Source organism: Ailuropoda melanoleuca, chromosome 6, assembly GCF_002007445.2.
Source record: "Ailuropoda melanoleuca isolate Jingjing chromosome 6, ASM200744v2, whole genome shotgun sequence".
In the NCBI taxonomy this organism is placed as follows: Eukaryota; Metazoa; Chordata; class Mammalia; order Carnivora; family Ursidae; genus Ailuropoda; species Ailuropoda melanoleuca.
This window is the reverse complement of record NC_048223.1, coordinates 59,041,755-59,058,626: the sequence shown is the minus strand read 5'-3', so window position 1 is coordinate 59,058,626 and position 16,872 is coordinate 59,041,755. Positions and strand designations below refer to the sequence as shown.

Sequence of the window (16,872 nt, the reverse complement as noted above, 5' to 3'; positions counted from 1 at the left end):
AATTTTTTCCAGTTTTATTGAGGAATAATTGATATACATCACTCTGTGAGTTTAAGGCATACATCGTGATGGTTTGATTACATATATTGTCAATTGATTACCTTAATAGGTTCAGCTAACATCCATCTTCTCATATAGATACAATAAAAAGAAAAGAAAGAAAAAAGAAAAAGGTATAAATTTGTTCTCCTTGTGATGAGAACTATTAGGATTTACTCTCTTAACAACTTTCCTTTATATCATCCAGCGGTGTTGGCTATAGTCATCGTGCATATTACATCCCTAGTACTTATTTATCTTTTAACTCAAAGTTTATACCCTTTGACCACCTTCCTCCTATTCCCCCTTCCTCCACCCTCCACCTCTGGTTACAAGTCTGATCTCTTTTTCTGTGATTTTTCTTTTTTTTAGATTCCATGTATAAGTGAGATCATATAGTATTTGTCTTCTTCTGTCTGGTTTATTTCACTTAAATTAATGTCCCCTGGGTCCATCCATGTTGTTACAAATGGCAGGCTCTCATTCTTTTTTATGGTTGAGCAATATTCCATTTTGTGTGTGTATTATGTATATATATATATATATATATATATATATATATATACACACCACATCTTCTATAACCATTCATCCATTGATGGACACGTGGGTTGTTTCCATGTTTAGGCTATTGTAAATAAGGCTGCTATGAACATGGGGGTACAGATATCTTTTCAAGTTAATGTTTTCATTTCCTTTGGATATATTCCTAGAAGTGGAATTGCTAGATCCTATGGTAGTTCTGTTTTCAATTTTTGAGGCTGCTGGATACTGTTTTCTGTAGGGGCTGCACCAATTTGCAATCACACCAGCAGTGCACAAGGGTTCCCTTTTCTCCACATCCCCGCCAGTGTTTGTTATCTCATGTCTTCTTGAGGGTGGCCATTCTAAAATGTGTGGGGTGATATCTCATTGTGGTTTTCATTTGCATTTTCCAAATTACTAAGTGATGTCAAACATCTTTCATGTGCCTGTTGGCCATTCATCTATCTTCTTTGGAGAAATGTCTGTTCAAGACCTTTGCCTATTTTTTAATTGGGTTACTTTATTTTTTGCTATTGAGTTATGTGTTTTTTTATATATTTTGGCTATTAGCCCCTTACCAGGTATATGGTTTTCAAATATTTTTTCCCATTCTATAGGTTGTCTTTCCACTTTTGTTGCTGTATAGACACTTTTTAGTTTGATGTAGTCCCACTTACTTATTTTTAATTTTATTGCTTGTGCTTTTGGAGTCATATCCAAAACTCATTACCAAGACCACTGTCAAGAAGCTTTATTCTTATATTCTCAGAGTTTCATGGTGTCAGATCTTATACTTAAGTCTTTAATCTATTTTGAATGAATTTTTGTGAATGGTATAATATATGGATTCAATTTCATTCTTTTACATGTGAATATTGAAGAGTCTTTTCTCCATTGAGTGTTCTTGGCATCCTTGTCAAATACTAGTTGACCATATATGATTGAGTTTACATCTGGGCTCTCTGTTCTGTTCTGTTGGTCTATTTGTCTGTTTTTATGCCAGTACCATACTATTTTGATGACTTTAACTTTATAGCATTGCTTAAAATCAGGGAGTATGATACCTCTTGCTTTCTTCTTCTTTCTCAGGATTTCTTTGGCTATTTATGGTCTTTTGTGATTCCATATAAATTTTAGGAGAGGCTTTTCTACTACTGTAATAAAGGCCATTGGAATCTTGATAGGATTGCATTGAATCTATAGGTGGCATTCAATCGTATTGATATTTTAACAATGTTACTTCTTCTGGTCCATGGACACAGGATACATTTCCATTTATTTGTGTCTTCTCTGATTTCTTTCATCAATATCTTACAGTTTTCAGAATAGAGATCTTTTATTTCTCTGTCGAATAGGAGTGGTGAGAGTGGGTACCCTTGTTCCTCATCTTAGTGGAAAAGCTTTCAACCTTTTACCATAGAGATGATGTTAGCTGTGGGCTCATCATTTGTGGTCTTTATTATGTTGAGATATATTCCTTCTATGACTAATTTGTCAGGACTTTTTAGCATGAATGGATATTGAATTTTGTCAAATGCTTTCTCTGTGTCTACTCAGATGACCATATGATTCTTTTCTTTCATTCTATTAATGTGGTGTATCACATTGATTTATTTGCATATGTTGAACCATCCTTGCATCCCAGGGATAAATAACACTTGATCATGGTGAATGATCCTTTTAATGTGCTGCTGAATTTTGTTTGCTAGTATTTTATTCAGAATTTTTGCATCTATGTTCATCAGGGATATTGGCCCATAGTTGTCTTTTCTAGTAATGCCCTTTTCTAGTTTTGGTAACAGGGTAACGATTGCCATATGAGTTTGGGGGTGATACATCCTCTTGGATTTTTTGGAAGAATTTGAGAGGGATTGGTGTTAATCCACAAGTGAAGCCAACTGGTCCTGGGCTTTTCTTCATTGGGAGATTTTTGATTACTAATTCAATCTCCTTACGGATAATTGGTCTATTCAGATTTTTTAATTCCTGATTCAGTTGGCAAGTTATATGTTTCTGTGAATTTTTCAGTTTCTTCTAGCATGTGCACTATGCTGGCACATAGTTGCTCCTGGTAGACTCATGATTCTTTGAATTTCTGTGGTATCAGTTGTAATGTCTCCTTTTTCATTTATAATTTTGTTGATTTGGGTTCTTTCTCTTCTTCTGTTGGTTTAGTTTAGCTAAAGTTCTGTCAGTTTTGTTTGTCTTTTCAAAGAACCAACTCTTAGTGTAGTTAATCTTTTCCATTTTTTTCCCTATTTCATTTTCTGCTCTGATCTTCATTACTTCCCTTCTTCTGCTAACTTTTGGCTCATTTGTTTTTTTACTCTAGTTCTTTACAGCATTGAGTTAGGTTGCTTATTTAGGATCTTTCTTGTTTAATGTAGGCATTTACTGCTATGAACTTCCCTCTTAGAACTACTTTAGCTGCATCCCATAAGTTCTGGTATGTTTTGTTTCGTTTTTGTTTGTCTCAAGAAACTTTTTTCCCTCTTTAATTTATTTTTTGATCCATTGGTTGCTCAGGAGAGTGTTGTTTAATTTTCACGTCTTCATGAATTTTCCAGTTTTTCTTTTATTACTGATTTCTACTTTTATGCTATGTGGTCAGAGAAGATACTTGATAAAACTTCAGTCTTCTTGTATTTACAAAGACTTGTTTTCTGGCCTAACATATGGACACTATACATAGGCCTGTTGAATGGGCTGTGAAGCTTCCCATGGTCCAGTTGGAATGGCTGAAGGCTGTATTCAGTGATAAGCAGGAAAATGAATTAGATTTCCTCCCTGGGTGCAGCTGGAGAAGCAGCCCTAAAGCTGGTAAAGCCCTTTGTTTGTCTTACCTCAAGCTGATCCACATCCCCACTTGCCTGACTGAACAGGGCCACTAGCTTTGCTCCACAAAGTATCAGCTCTGCCCTTCTGCCTCTTGGCTCAAGTTCTGCTTGTCCACACAGCTTCTAGGAGTTGTTTCCAGTCCTTCTGGTCAGAGGGGGCTGGAAGACACTCATTACAGTGGATGGGCTGTGATTCAGCTCCCTCCCTGGGCACGGGCAAACTGGGCCCTAGGGCTGGCAAAGCTCCTTGTTCGAGAATCTGAATCAGACAGATCTGCACAGCACAGAACTCCATGGTCAGAGTGCACCCCGACTCAGTTGTGCAGATGAACGAAGCTGATGGTTGAGATGACTGTTTGGGCACTGCTAGTGTGAATTCCATCAGCCAAGATCTGTGTGCTGGTTGTTGCAAGCCTGTCCCCCCATCTCCACAGATTCCTAGTGGTTGAGCCCCATAGACACCCCTTAATAGGCCCCCTGGTGCAAGATCAGAGTAGGGGCTCCTGCAAAAGTGACCCATACTGATGGGAGGGTACTCGTCCCCTCTGGGTTCTCCTTGTCCACTGGAGGAACTGAAAGGTCAGGGGAGACCTCTCTTTGTGGTGCTGCACTGACCTGGGGGTGGGGGGCGTAGTGCACTCCATGTGTAACTGCTTTCCTTACCCTTATGATGCAGTCTGTCCTGGTCTCTGAGGAGCAAAGGGAGTGCCTTAGCCTCACCCCTGTGTTCTATTTCTTAAAAGTGAGTCCAAAAAGTAGGTGAAGCAAAACAAGAACGTGTTTTATATGTGTATATGATGTGTATATGTAAGTAATGTGATAATCAGCCTACATTACCCTATTAAATAATTGACTTGCATCTTCTCCTTTCTTCACCAGTCTTAATTCTTTGCTACTTACTATACTTATTTGGAGAAAAAAATACCCCAGGTATTCCCAACAGCTTCTCTTGTCTTTGTTTCTGTGTCCCCTCTGGTCACTGACTGGCGTGGATATCCTGTTTCTACAATTCAGGAGAGCATGACTGTTAAGAGCATAGATTCTGGAGCCACACTGCCTGGGACTGAATCCCAGCTCTGGCCCTCCTGCGCTGGGATTTTGGACAACTTTCTTAACCTCATCACGCTTCAGATTCTGTTTCTGTAAATTGGGGACCATAGTAGTTTGAAAGGGTCAAGTGTATACATGTGGTAAGAGTTCTGTATGTGTTGGCAGTTGTTTCGATTGTTATTTTTATGATTATTCTTACCTGGAAGCTCGTTATGCCCTTCAAGTCACTCACCATGCTCTGCCATTTGTAGCATTAGCATCTATTCATCGTGAGGATTTTCCCCTGGGGTGGTCAGGCGCATCTGATTCAGAGGAACAGACTTCCTTTTGCTGTTGTAGATGTTGTCTGGCACATTTCCTCTGGACCAAAGATGGGGAAATGTGAGCAAACTTAGGAAAATTTATTGTGAAAGCATTGTAAGAAGAAAAGAAAAGAAAAAATAACCCCCAAACCTCTGAAACTGAAGGAGAGAATAATTATATGTATTGAGAGAGATGAGAATCATTTCAGTGAAATTGAACAAAAAGGAGATGACCCCCAAATTGTTTAAAAACCACCAAAGTAAATACCAAAATAAAAATACAATATGAGCTTGACTTTGGATAAAAATATGAGTATGTCACCATCATACAGAACCACTGTCTGCCAAAGACATCTGCTATTTGCACAGAACATCTTCTTACTGTAACTTCCTCTGGCTTACTCTAATCGTTGGTATTATTACAAGATACCATATGTAGGGCACACTTCTCTTTGGGAATAAGAAACAAATTTAACTCATCCTCTGAGAATTCAAGTTTCAGGGCATGTCTTAAAGCAAGGGTAAAACACACCTTTTCCGTGTTGTCTGATAGAATGGAAGGGTGGAAAAGTCCATCGCATAACTCCCTGTTCTTCCAGGAACCTGCTGCCATTGTACAAGCTTGGTGTGTTTTTCAATAACCGAGTATCATAATAGATAGTAAACTTAGAGCGCATATTTTTCCAAAGAGATGATTGATACAAGCTGAAGATGTCCGTAACCCTCCCTCATTCCACCCCGTCTCACTTAGCAATCCGCATAATAGACAAAAACCAAGAAAGTTCTGCTGGCTAAATGTAGTGATGACGCATCTGTGACGGTTTCGTGGAGGCAGAAACAGCCAGCCCAGAAGCTCCATACGGGCAAAGCCCTTGCGACCCAGCCCCCAGCACAACCGTGATAACAGTTACCATCCCCTGAGCGCTTGCTGTGCCCGCACCATTCTAAGCTGTTTCCATGTGTTAATTCATGTAAGTCTCAAAACAGCCTCATGAAGTAGCTACTATCGTGATCCCCCAGTAAGGAAGGCACAGAGAGGTTATGAAACCTGACCAAATTCAGTAGCTCTGAAGCCGCGATGCTGGACTCCAGGAGTCTCCAAGAACCTGGACTCTGCACCACACCCTTGCCTGGCTCTTAGGACAGTAAATATTTAGCGAATGTCCAAACAGAAGAGACAACAGAAGAGAAGATCAAGACAGGGCGGAAGAAGATGAGGGAACTGTAGCTGACGCAGGGGGCGCAGGCTGGCAGGTTGTGTAGGTGAGAGAGAGTCCCGTGTGGCCATCCCGCCTCCTGCAGTCAGCTCCAGCCCACAGCTCCCCCGGACTTGCAGACTGCGCACCCCTTTCCTCTCTGACTCCACGGGGATGCTGTTAGTAAGAAGAGCGAACGACTTACTCAGGATTGTCATGCACACACACATATACGTGCATACACACAACACCTCTGTACACATAGATACGTATATTTTAAAATGTGGAAATACTGGAACACGCAAAGCAAGCATCATCCATAATGCAGCCAGTTTTAAAAAAATGATTATAAAGAAGTTCAGTTTCCATCTTTCCATAAACAGTCGTCTCCCTCAAAGTTCAACACTTTAATAAAAGTTTGATACCTGTGTTTATTAACTTCTCGTGTAATGTGTGTTTATACACACGCAGGCATTAACACTTTTTAATAAAACGGGGTCTACGTCATATATGTAATATAGACATTTTGACGCTCTTTTTTATCCGAACCTCATCTCTTAGGGCCGTTGAGTATTCCCCTCTGTAGATACGTCATAACGTTTTACATTGTGCTTTGGACCATCTACTCATGGGATTGGTTTTCTAAGGGTGTTGTAACAGTAGCCACTTTCCCCAGTGATGTCCAAATCCATTGCAGGCTAAGTACAAGCGCACTTCAAGGCTAGAAGGATAGCGTGGAAGCGTGTCAGCAATATGTGAATATTAAATGTGGATACGGACCTCCCTGTGAGGGCAGGAGAAAAAGCAAGGGGGGTGGGGCAGCTGTTCAACAGTTTGAGGGTTTAAAAAGCAGCCGTAGCCAAACTGTTGTGATGACTGAGCAAAATTTGTGAGGACTAATGAAAAATCAGATTAAATTGCAACGTTATGAACAGGCTTTGGTTCCTTAGGTTCAGTTTATCTTTTCTTTTAACTCATTCCACTTTTTGGCTAATTTAATGATGAGAGGAAGAAGTTTGCCATCGGTAGGGCACGTTCACGTTTCTTCACTGTTGACATATCTCAGCTGAGGTCGTCGTACAGCTGATTTGATTCATTGAACTTCAGGTGTTTTGTAATTGGTTAATGAGCGATGCTCTCCGCCTAGTAACTGCTGATGAAAGCAACAAAACCTGGGGAAGGAACACGGTCGGCCGACAAGAAGAGTTTGAAGATGTGAAAAAGAATTTCAAGAAAAAAGGTTGTACCTGGGGACCCAATTCAATTCAAATGAAAGAAAGAAGTGACAGCAAAGAAAGGTAAGTGTGTGATACCTGGGGGCACTTCAGCAGAGACCATGACAGGTAGCAGTGCCTTTTAGACATCCACATTGGCCAGACTTCACTTTTTAAAAAGCGATTGGAGTAGTACAGAGATATCTGAATATTAATTTCATTTCTAGGATTTTATCCTCCTAAATTATGTTATTATGTAGTTAAGCAGTTAAAAAAACTTTGATATATTTCCTGTCTCATTTCAAGGGTTTTTTTTTGTACTTTGTTAGCCCTTCAGAAAAATACAAACGTGGTCCCTTTCCTACTTAAAAATGTTGTTGGCATACATCTGTCAAAATCTAATTTGTGTGTCACGTGGTTCTATCAAACTAAACATCTTTCTCTTTTAGAATAAGACCTCTCTCAGACGGCAACAGTCCCTGGTCAACTCTCTTAATAAAGAATCCGAAAACCATGCCATTGGCCTCATTATTTGTGGACCAGCCAGGTAAATGTGTTTCAGGAAATAGAATTTTATTTGAGTAGACTTAGCATCTGAGTGTTCTAGAAGCTTTGCTTTAATAGTTTCATGTGGTTGTCCACGTAGCATAGGGAAGGTTAGCAAGAAGGAGCATTGCTTATACCTTTACTTAAGCTCAAAACCTGTTTACTGTCCTGTACGTCGTCATGACAGAAAGTATTAAGCTCCATATTATTCATTGGGAATTTGTAACTCCTGTTCTCTACCAGAAAAATTAGTGTCATAATTAATTCTGTAGAATCGAATTAATGTAGTATAAGAGATAGCAACTATGAAAACATAGACATCCTGAAATTCTCCTGAGATTTAGGGGTGGTCTCCTGGCTGCATTGCTACCTCGTAACAGGACTAAATCTTGTCAAGCAGGTTCTCTATGGAAAACCACCACTTAGAATCACATTGGAATCTCTTTAATTTAGATGAGTCGTAATTATTTTTTTTTTAAGATTTTTTTTTTATTATTTTTTTGACAGAGATAGAGACAGCCAGCGAGAGAGGGAACACAAGCAGGGGGAGTGGGAGAGGAAGAGGCAGGCTCATAGCGGAAGAGCCTGATGTGGGGCTCGATCCCATAACGCCGGGATCACGCCCTGAGCCGAAGGCAGACGCTCAACCGCTGTGCCACCCAGGCGCCCCATAGTCATAATTATTTTTAATACTTAGTATGCCTATTCAATATTCAGATATTAAGAGGTTGAAGAGATATGTTGTTGAAAACCCTCAAGGATTGTCATCACCAAAGAAAAGAAAATTGCTCTTTAAACTTGACAATTTAAGACAGCCCTTTGACACTATAGCCAAATTAAAGATGTTTTAGCAGAACATGGTGTCCATTTCTTGAATTTGTCATCAGTGCCATGCGTAATTTTACAAGCACTATACTCACTACCCATGTTCACTTTTCCTCTTTTGCATTGTCGTGAGGATGTGGTTTCAGTATAAATATCTGCACAAGTACATTTGGGTATATGCAGGACAGGTGCTAAGTGCTTCCTGATGTCACATTCATGATGCTATTCTGACTCTTGCTTATGAAGGTAAGAGGTTCTCCTCTTACACATGTTACGATTTATTGTCAAATATGGTTTGAAGACTAAGGAAGAACAACTAATTGTAATAAAACTGTTCTTCCTACAGTACATTTTTCATTATTTGTGACTGAACAGAGAGATTAATCAGAGAAGTCCTCCCCTTTCCCCCCCAATTCCTTTTTTTTTTTTTTAAGAATGTTCTGACCTATTAATAAGTCCTCCAAAGGACAGTTGGATGAAATACAAGAATATATTTGGCTGACTCAGCTCCATCTCCATTAAGTTAACTCTTGAAGTTCATGTGATGAGTTAATGAGCAGAAGGTTTACAGTTGTCTGTCCCACCTGCAGTTCCCCTCCTACCGCCCATCTGTGTGGTCCTGTCCTAAGCATTTGTGCCTCACCTTGAGTGTTTCCTGAAAGCTTTTCCAGACCGCCGCTGAAGCAGCGTCCCACCCCATCCCTGTGTCTCATGACCCAGTCTTGTTTATGCGTAGCTCTATCTGAAATTCTTATTTGTCTGCATTGACCCCGTTAATGTTTGTGTTCTGTTTCACTCCCAACCTGGAATTTCAAGGATTTTATCAGTTTTGTTTACCACTCCCAATGCCTGGAACACAGCAAACACACACCATCTGTCAAATGGCTAAATGAATCCTAAAAGGACACGTTTTGATCTTATGTAGAGATTCACCTTGGTTTGGGGGCTACAGATGCTTGTCAGCAGTCCTCAGAAGGGAAGATTACACTGGACCAGCATAAGTTCAGGACTACTTCAGGGGAAAGAGTTTTACTGACCAGTAAAGGTACACGTGAGCACACTTAGGAAATGCTCAATGTACTTTTAAGTCAATGAATTTCACTTGTTGGTAGCATCCCCCATTCTTATTTTTTTAAACAATGGGTTGATAATTTGTTACCTGCTATGTGTACTGCGCATGTATGTAATACATTTTCATTTCACCCGAATGCATTTCGTGCCTGCGTTATGAAGGTAATATTCAGGGAAGATCCTTCCAAATTTAAAAAGACAGGTGGTCAGAAGCCTACCGCCTGCAGGCATGCACATCTGGGTTGTGATCTAAAAGTACAAAAATCGAAAGATGCAAGGGCTGGTCGGGGGGTGGGTTCAGAGGAAGCTGAGACTGCGCGTGGGGGGATGGGCCGCGTTATGCAGCGCTAGCATCAGCTGGTACTTTGAGAGAGGGCTTTCTGAGGGAAAAGGGAGCTTGGGGTCAGTGTTAGAGGGTGGAAGGAGGCCAGACAGAGGAAGAAGAGGGCACCCTAAAGGCAAGGCAATGATGGGAAGAGCACCACCAGCTTGGGGACGAAGCTGGCGTCTTGGCTTGTCTGGATTCTAGAGCACATCGCGGGTGTAACAGGACACGGTACTGGAGAAATCACTGGAGGCTCTGTTGCGGATTGCTTTGAACGTGGATGAAGGCATTTGTTGTTCTTGGTCATTCACTGCTAAGCACCTGCGTGATAACAGTGACCACTTGCTCTTCAGCTGCTCTGATTTGTTACCCTTTGGGACCTCTTTGGAGTGTCGTCCTCTGTGACAGTGTCTCCCAAGCTTGAATAAAGGCTTATTAAAACACAGACCCCTGGGCTTCAGCTCTAGAATTTCTGATTGCATAGTCTGGAGTGGGTCAGGAGTTCACATTTCTACACGTTTCCAGGTGATGCAGGCACGCTGGCCCGGGCGGCACACTTTGAGAACCACTGATCTGGGGCCCGTCGGTTCTCATACACACAGGCGAGCTCCAGATAACGGGGCCCACACATTGAGAGGACACAAAGGGCATGTTTTGTCTGACACGTTACAGGGCCTGCATATATGTGTGTGCATTACTGTATCTTGATGGCTTTTTCCTATAATAATTGTATTGCCCGTGCCAGTGAAGAACCATTTCCTGAAGCATAAGGAACAGCAGGTGATGTGCTTGCCGGTTCCTCTGAAGGGGACCTTGAGTTCTGTGCCCAAGACTCCATTTCCTCCGGGTCTTTCTGGATGAACGGTTTGCTGAGCTGAAAAGGACCCCATGTGCTTTGACTTAGAATATTGATTAAATTTTAGCTGTATTTTACAGTACAGTTTGAATGATTTTTACTGTAAATTGTACTTAACGTGTGTATTTACATCTTTGCTTAGGTGCTTCCGAAGAGCCAAAACTTTCTTCTGACGGATCGGAGCACAGAAAACCAAAGCAAACAAAATCACCTAGTCAAGCCTACGTTGATCTACCTCTTTGGAAAGATGGCCAGAGAGAGAATCCAGTGGAACCTGGAAGCTGGGAGGAGGGACCCTCTTTGAGCCCTGCTGCCAGCACGCCTCAGGTGACCCCTACGAATAATCGGAGCAGATCCCCGCAGAGGAAGAAGACAGAGTCCGCTCTGTACGGCTGCACCATGTTGCTGGCGTCCGTCGCTCTGGGGCTGGATATCAGAGAGCTTAATAAAGCACAGGCTGCCGAAGAACAATTGCCCAAAGAAGAAAAGAAGAAACGTGAGGGAATCTTCCAGCGGGCTCCCAAGCCCCGAGGCGGGGCCAGTCCTTCCCCAAGGCCACCGTCTGTGAGTGAGAGGGCCAGCAGTCCACCCTTCCTCCCTCCGTCAAGCGCCATGAGCCTTCTGTCCATGCCCTCTCTTTCTACAAGGTGCTTGCTCCAGGCCGACAGTGAAGACTTGTCGGAGGGCAGCGCACACATTGCTTTGGACCCCGAGATGCCCACTCCAGATTTTTGCTTTGCCATCGGAGGATGTAGTCATGAGCCAACCTCCACACCAAGACTTGAGACTGATCATAGTCCGTGGAAAAACCTGTCTCCTCCTTTCCTAGAGCAGACATGTGGGAATGTGCCTTATTATGCTTCTCCGAAAGAAAGCGCATCACATCACAGACGAACCCTGTCCGATGGAAATGCTTTTCAGACCCCAAGTAGGTTGCATTAGTTGGGTCAAAGTACAAATCAGCACTGTAGAGATGAGAATGTGAAGTTGTGTGGATATCTGCTTGTATCTTTTCCAAGTGATTACATTTACAAGCTTGTTTGCACAGTTAATACAGCTCCTTGAATTCTACCCTACTCTTTTATTTGACTTTAAGTATTATTTGAATTCCAGGAAAAGCATAATTTGATCTCAGCACCAACAGTATATAATAGCAAACTAAAACAGAATGAGCAGGTGGGGAATAACTGCCCCAAGCCCCTCACAGTAGAGAACACAGGTCATTTGCCCACATCTGAACCAATGATTAGTGGGAGAGCTGGAGCTAACACTGGTCACCTAGCCTCCACTGTGCTGGTTGGTCTCCTGCGTCCCCCAGTGTCACTGCTCAGCTTACGGTCAGGTTGCAATTAGCAGGGGGAAGAGTCAGTGCGCTGGGCAGGGGTTGACTATCATTTCTTCTGTATACAAAGATAATTACAAATATAATCATGAGTATTAAGTGAGGTCACGTATATGAAAAATGCTTCTTGGGTTGTACAGCGTTATGCTATGTGGTTAGTTGTAAAGTATACTAAAACTGAAATTGTTTGCATTCTTTCTTTTTCCTCTGCTCTTGCAGTGTCCTACCCAGACGTGGTTTTTTTTTTTTTTCCAGTTTACTGTCTATCGTCTTTAGATAAATTTATGACTCTTTTGGAATGCAGTAGGCTATTAGTAATTGATGACTGACTGCACGAGGAGAAATCCTAGGACAGTAATCCCACGAGAAACCATTCTTTTTCTCTTACTTATAAGCTAATCATAACTTGCTAGATTGATGATGAGTCCAGATTTCTGGACAAGAAAGAGAAGGGGCAGCATGCAAAAATCTAAAATCTGTTTTCTTGCTCCCATCCATTTTTTCAGATCATCATCTGAAAGTGAAGTTTCATCATGTTGCCCATCATTTCAAAAAAAAACCTTTATTCTCACCTAATCCATCTTGAAACCTCTCGTTTCTAAAACAGTTCTATCGATCATTGGTCCAAGCGCTATGAAGGTGACGTGACTGTGTTTACGGTTCTAGTTTCCCTGGCAGGAACATTCTGTCCAAGCAAACACCGTATCCCCATAGTTTTGAAAGGTGTGTGTTGAGGGCGTTTTGCTGAAGCTCACTTGAAAGTGACTACCTAATCCATCCATCCTCCTAGTTACTTGTCTGGGTGTTGACTGGCTTAGAAGTCACTGTCTAACTGCACACCGTCTTTGCTTTCTCGAGCAGCTGGTGCAACTCTCAGCTCAGCCCCCGGCGCCTTGGACCTGCCCCCTGAGTGGGCTCTGGGAATGCCCCGGTGCTCCTCTGGTCCTCACGGAAACCGGCCAACGGAGGCCCCGCCTGAAAGACAAAGAGCCGGCCCCATCGTGCCTCCGCCTCGCCTCGCGTCCTTGAGAAGCCGCTCGGAGTCGCAGGCCGCGCAGGTGCGCTCTGCTGGCCGGGGTCCGGGGCCCACCGCCGGTTGTCCCCCCGGGGCCAAGGACAGAACTACACCCCACGTGCCTTCCCTACTGGACGCTGACGCCGAAGGCCAGAGCAGGGACGGCACGGTGCCTTTGTGCGGGATGAAGAGCGGAGCCAGCCGACCGTCTGTGCGTCAACTGGAGAGCGAGTTTCTGTCTTAAGTGCCTTACGTTGTTCGAGCCTTTCTTTGTTTTGTTTTATTTTGCCTTTAAGGTGAACAAATTAAAACGATGTGTCTACCTTTGAACCCATTCATGCTGCTGTGTTTTCGAAAGCGGTGGCCATGTTACTAAAGTAGTGATGGATGTCAACCTTCTGGGAAAAATGTGTGGGATTGCTGTTAGCGGTCATTTTTTTGCTACTGGATTGTTACCTAGTAACTTGAAATGCACACGAGTGTAAAAGAGGAAACGTGCAGCAATGTAAAGCTATGCCGGGTAGAATGACCTGAAGTGTAGTTGTGATGCTTCATTGGTTCTCACTGACATCCCCCAAAACCCAAATCAGAATGAGGTGCGCCATGTTTTCTTCCTGTTTGCCTTTCCTTCTCTTTCTTTTTTATTTTTTTATGTTCTTCCTCTTTTTTGTTATTTGTGCAACAAAAAGCCAAGAATAATGTGATATTAGTCACTAAAGTTATCTATTTAAAAAAAAATTGACTAGGCTAGATGGAGAGTCCGAGTGACACCCCTGAACTGAGCAGTGGGCTTGTAATACGTAGATATGTCTGGGTGTCACGTGGATTATGCCTATTTCTCTCTGAGGAAATTTTACTGAATGTAACTTGTAAATGTTTTACTGAATGTAACGTCTAAAAATGTTCTTCATCAGAACCCCAAAATGGATTTTTAAAAGGTCACTAAGACCACATTATGTATGTCCACTCGAGCGAAGCTTATCTATAGTTCTTCCTATAGAAACAGGTCTTATCATCAGGAGCCGCTTATTTGACATCCAGACTATAAATCTTTTTCATTCTGTAGTAGGATTTTTAAAAATTAAGTGACACATGTATTCATGTATTGCAAACATTCATGTCATTTAGTTTTATTTTTCTCTATATAAATGTGTGATTATTCTAATAATCCCAAATACCGTTAGAGAGAAACACTGCCAAATCAAGAAACAGAGACACTGTTAGAATTAAAGTATTTTGTAGTGATCGTCATGTTTCAGTAAATTGTGGATAAATGTCAGACATCTGCTAAGATAAGCTGATAGGATGGAAATGACAAATATGGATTATTTTCAGATATGGGCTTTTAAATGGATTTGGGGTAGTAGATCAGGATTTTAAACGATTTTAGATGATTTTATGAGTCATTTTATAAAATCATACATCTATGATACAGACTACTGAGTTATTAAACTACAGAAATGCTATCCAGGAGCTCGTAAATTTGTCTGGGTTCTTTTGTTAAATTCATTATGCTTCCCTTCTGTCACAAGAATGTGGTTGTTTTGGTTGACAATAAATACTTAATATTTTGCATACAAGGAAAAGCTAAATTGCAAACATCGCTGGACATTTCATTTAAAATTTTACCTTGGTTAAAGTTTACTGAATAACGGAAATGTCAGCAATTTAAATCAGCTGTGATAAAATATGTACCTATCGCAGAAAAAAGAAAAGGATATTATTTGGGCACTTGAAACATCAAGTGACTTGGCAGGTGTGCCCAGCAGATGGTGAACAGAGCATGAAAGGATTATATTAACATAAGTGCATTCTACCCCATGGAAAACAATCTTGGGTTTAAAATTCTTGCAGCAAAATCTCAGGTACTTAACTTTGTTTTGTTGTATTATGTTCCATTCTGTGATTTGGCTTCACTCTTGGAAGATTGTTGAGGTACGAAATCAAAATTTGATTTCCTCAAAATGGTACCACATTTGAAACTATGGTTGGCTGTTCCATTACATATTCAGTCATTTGGGGGCATGTATTTCCTGCTAAAAGTAAAGGAAATACATGCTAAAATAGCACATGAAAGAAGTATAGAAACTCTCAGTTTCGCTTCTGCCAAAACATCATTTGTGTGTGTGTGTGTGTGTGTGCGCGCGCGTGTGTGAGTGAGTGAGGGGTGGAGGGTAGTGGTGGGTGTTCGTTGGTCTTGTCCCTCTGCTCTGTTCCTGCTCCCGTGTGGCTTCATTTTAGTCAACTCTGCATTATGATGAATTTAGAAATGAAGCTACATTAAAAAGATGATTGCGATACAAGGATTCAGTCTCACAACGTTACAACGAATACTTGTATTTTGCTGAGATCTGTTGTATATTTGTGATTTTCTATGTGTATTAGTATATTTAGCAGAATCTGGTTATTTATTTTCATGTAGACTTATTAGCTCGTTGAAAGAGAAATTAAGCTGATTACTCTTAGTCAATATTGAAGGTGCTCCCACTGCAGAAATTTAAGGCCTGAGCCTGTTATGCTGTATTATGAAGCCTTGTGACTGAAAAAGATGTTTACATATGTTGTCTATTTTTTTAATAAACTTTTTTTTATAGCTAGTCTACTTGCTCAGTGGCTTTCATCTGATGATTGTGACTGTAGTTCGTAATGGTTTATTTTGTAGGAAAATAAGGATAAGTACATTAGTAAAGGTCATTGATGCTTAATAAGCCAGGTATTAGCCTGATAACTTCATTAAACTGGAGATTACTAAGTGAGTCATGGGATTAAATATTTTTTAAAATTTTATTTAATTTTTTTTAAAGATCTATCCATCTATTCTAGAGAGAGAGAGAGCATGCACACAGGGAGGGGCAGAGGGAGAGGGAGAGAGAAACTCTAGCAGACTCCGTGCTGAGCTCTGAGCTTGACACAGGACTCAATCTCATGACCCTGCGATCAGGACATGAGTTGAAACCGAGAGTTGGACGCTTAACTGTACCACTCAGGGACCCCTGGGATTAAATACTTTTTAAAAGGTATAATGAGATTCTTTATTTAAAATGTTTGGTTTACATATGCATCGAAAAGTTGCATTTCATTGTGAGAATTTTCCAACTCCATCTTTTCAGAAGGCACTCTTTTGCAGCGTGGAATTAGTATGAATTAAATCTGTTGATGCTGCAGGGATGCAATGAATGAGACATGCTAATTCTTAACATGCTTGAATCAGAAGAATTTTAAGAATCATGAAGCATCTGATAATTCTTACTTAGCATGAAAGCTTGGGTGGATAAAGAAAAAGATCATAGTATCTCATGCAGATCCGAGCATCACCCCGCCACAAGAGAAGGATCGACGTATGACATCCATTGCATATCTAGGTGTTAACGACCCTCCTAGGTGCCCATGTAAGACACCTCCTATAATTATCTCCAATAAAATTTGTGAGGCAAGTGTAGTATCCCTATTTCATTTGGAATGAAATAGACACAGAGAAGTTTGGTAAATTTCCAAAGACCCAGCCTGTATCTAGTCCCTACCATCTACCTGCTGTAACCAACCAGACACATAGTGGAGAAGATGGAGACAGCTGAAGTGTGAGGTTTGTAAATGGAATCCAAAGCTGAGGCAATTTTTCATCAAAAATTTCAGAAGTCTGGAAAGGTATGGGTATTGAAAGCAAAGTGAACAGTGGTTAATAACAGTGGGATACTTTTTAAGTAAATGTGAAATGAAACCGAAAATACT

At 41.2% G+C, this 16,872-nt stretch overlaps 1 protein-coding gene across 1 annotated transcript in view; it reads left to right on the top strand.

The window, feature by feature from the left end:
• Positions 1-15,718, top strand: part of MAP3K21 (mitogen-activated protein kinase kinase kinase 21) — a 71,262-nt gene extending 55,544 nt beyond the window's left edge. Inside the window, exons 9-12 of the mRNA XM_011222180.3 lie at positions 7,097-7,247; positions 7,613-7,710; positions 10,929-11,714; positions 12,990-15,718. Coding sequence (XP_011220482.2) covers positions 7,097-7,247; positions 7,613-7,710; positions 10,929-11,714; positions 12,990-13,387 — 1,433 coding nt within the window. The 3' untranslated portion in view covers positions 13,388-15,718. The remainder of the gene's footprint in view (positions 1-7,096; positions 7,248-7,612; positions 7,711-10,928; positions 11,715-12,989) is intronic.
• The last annotated feature ends 1,154 nt before the right edge of the window (positions 15,719-16,872 follow it).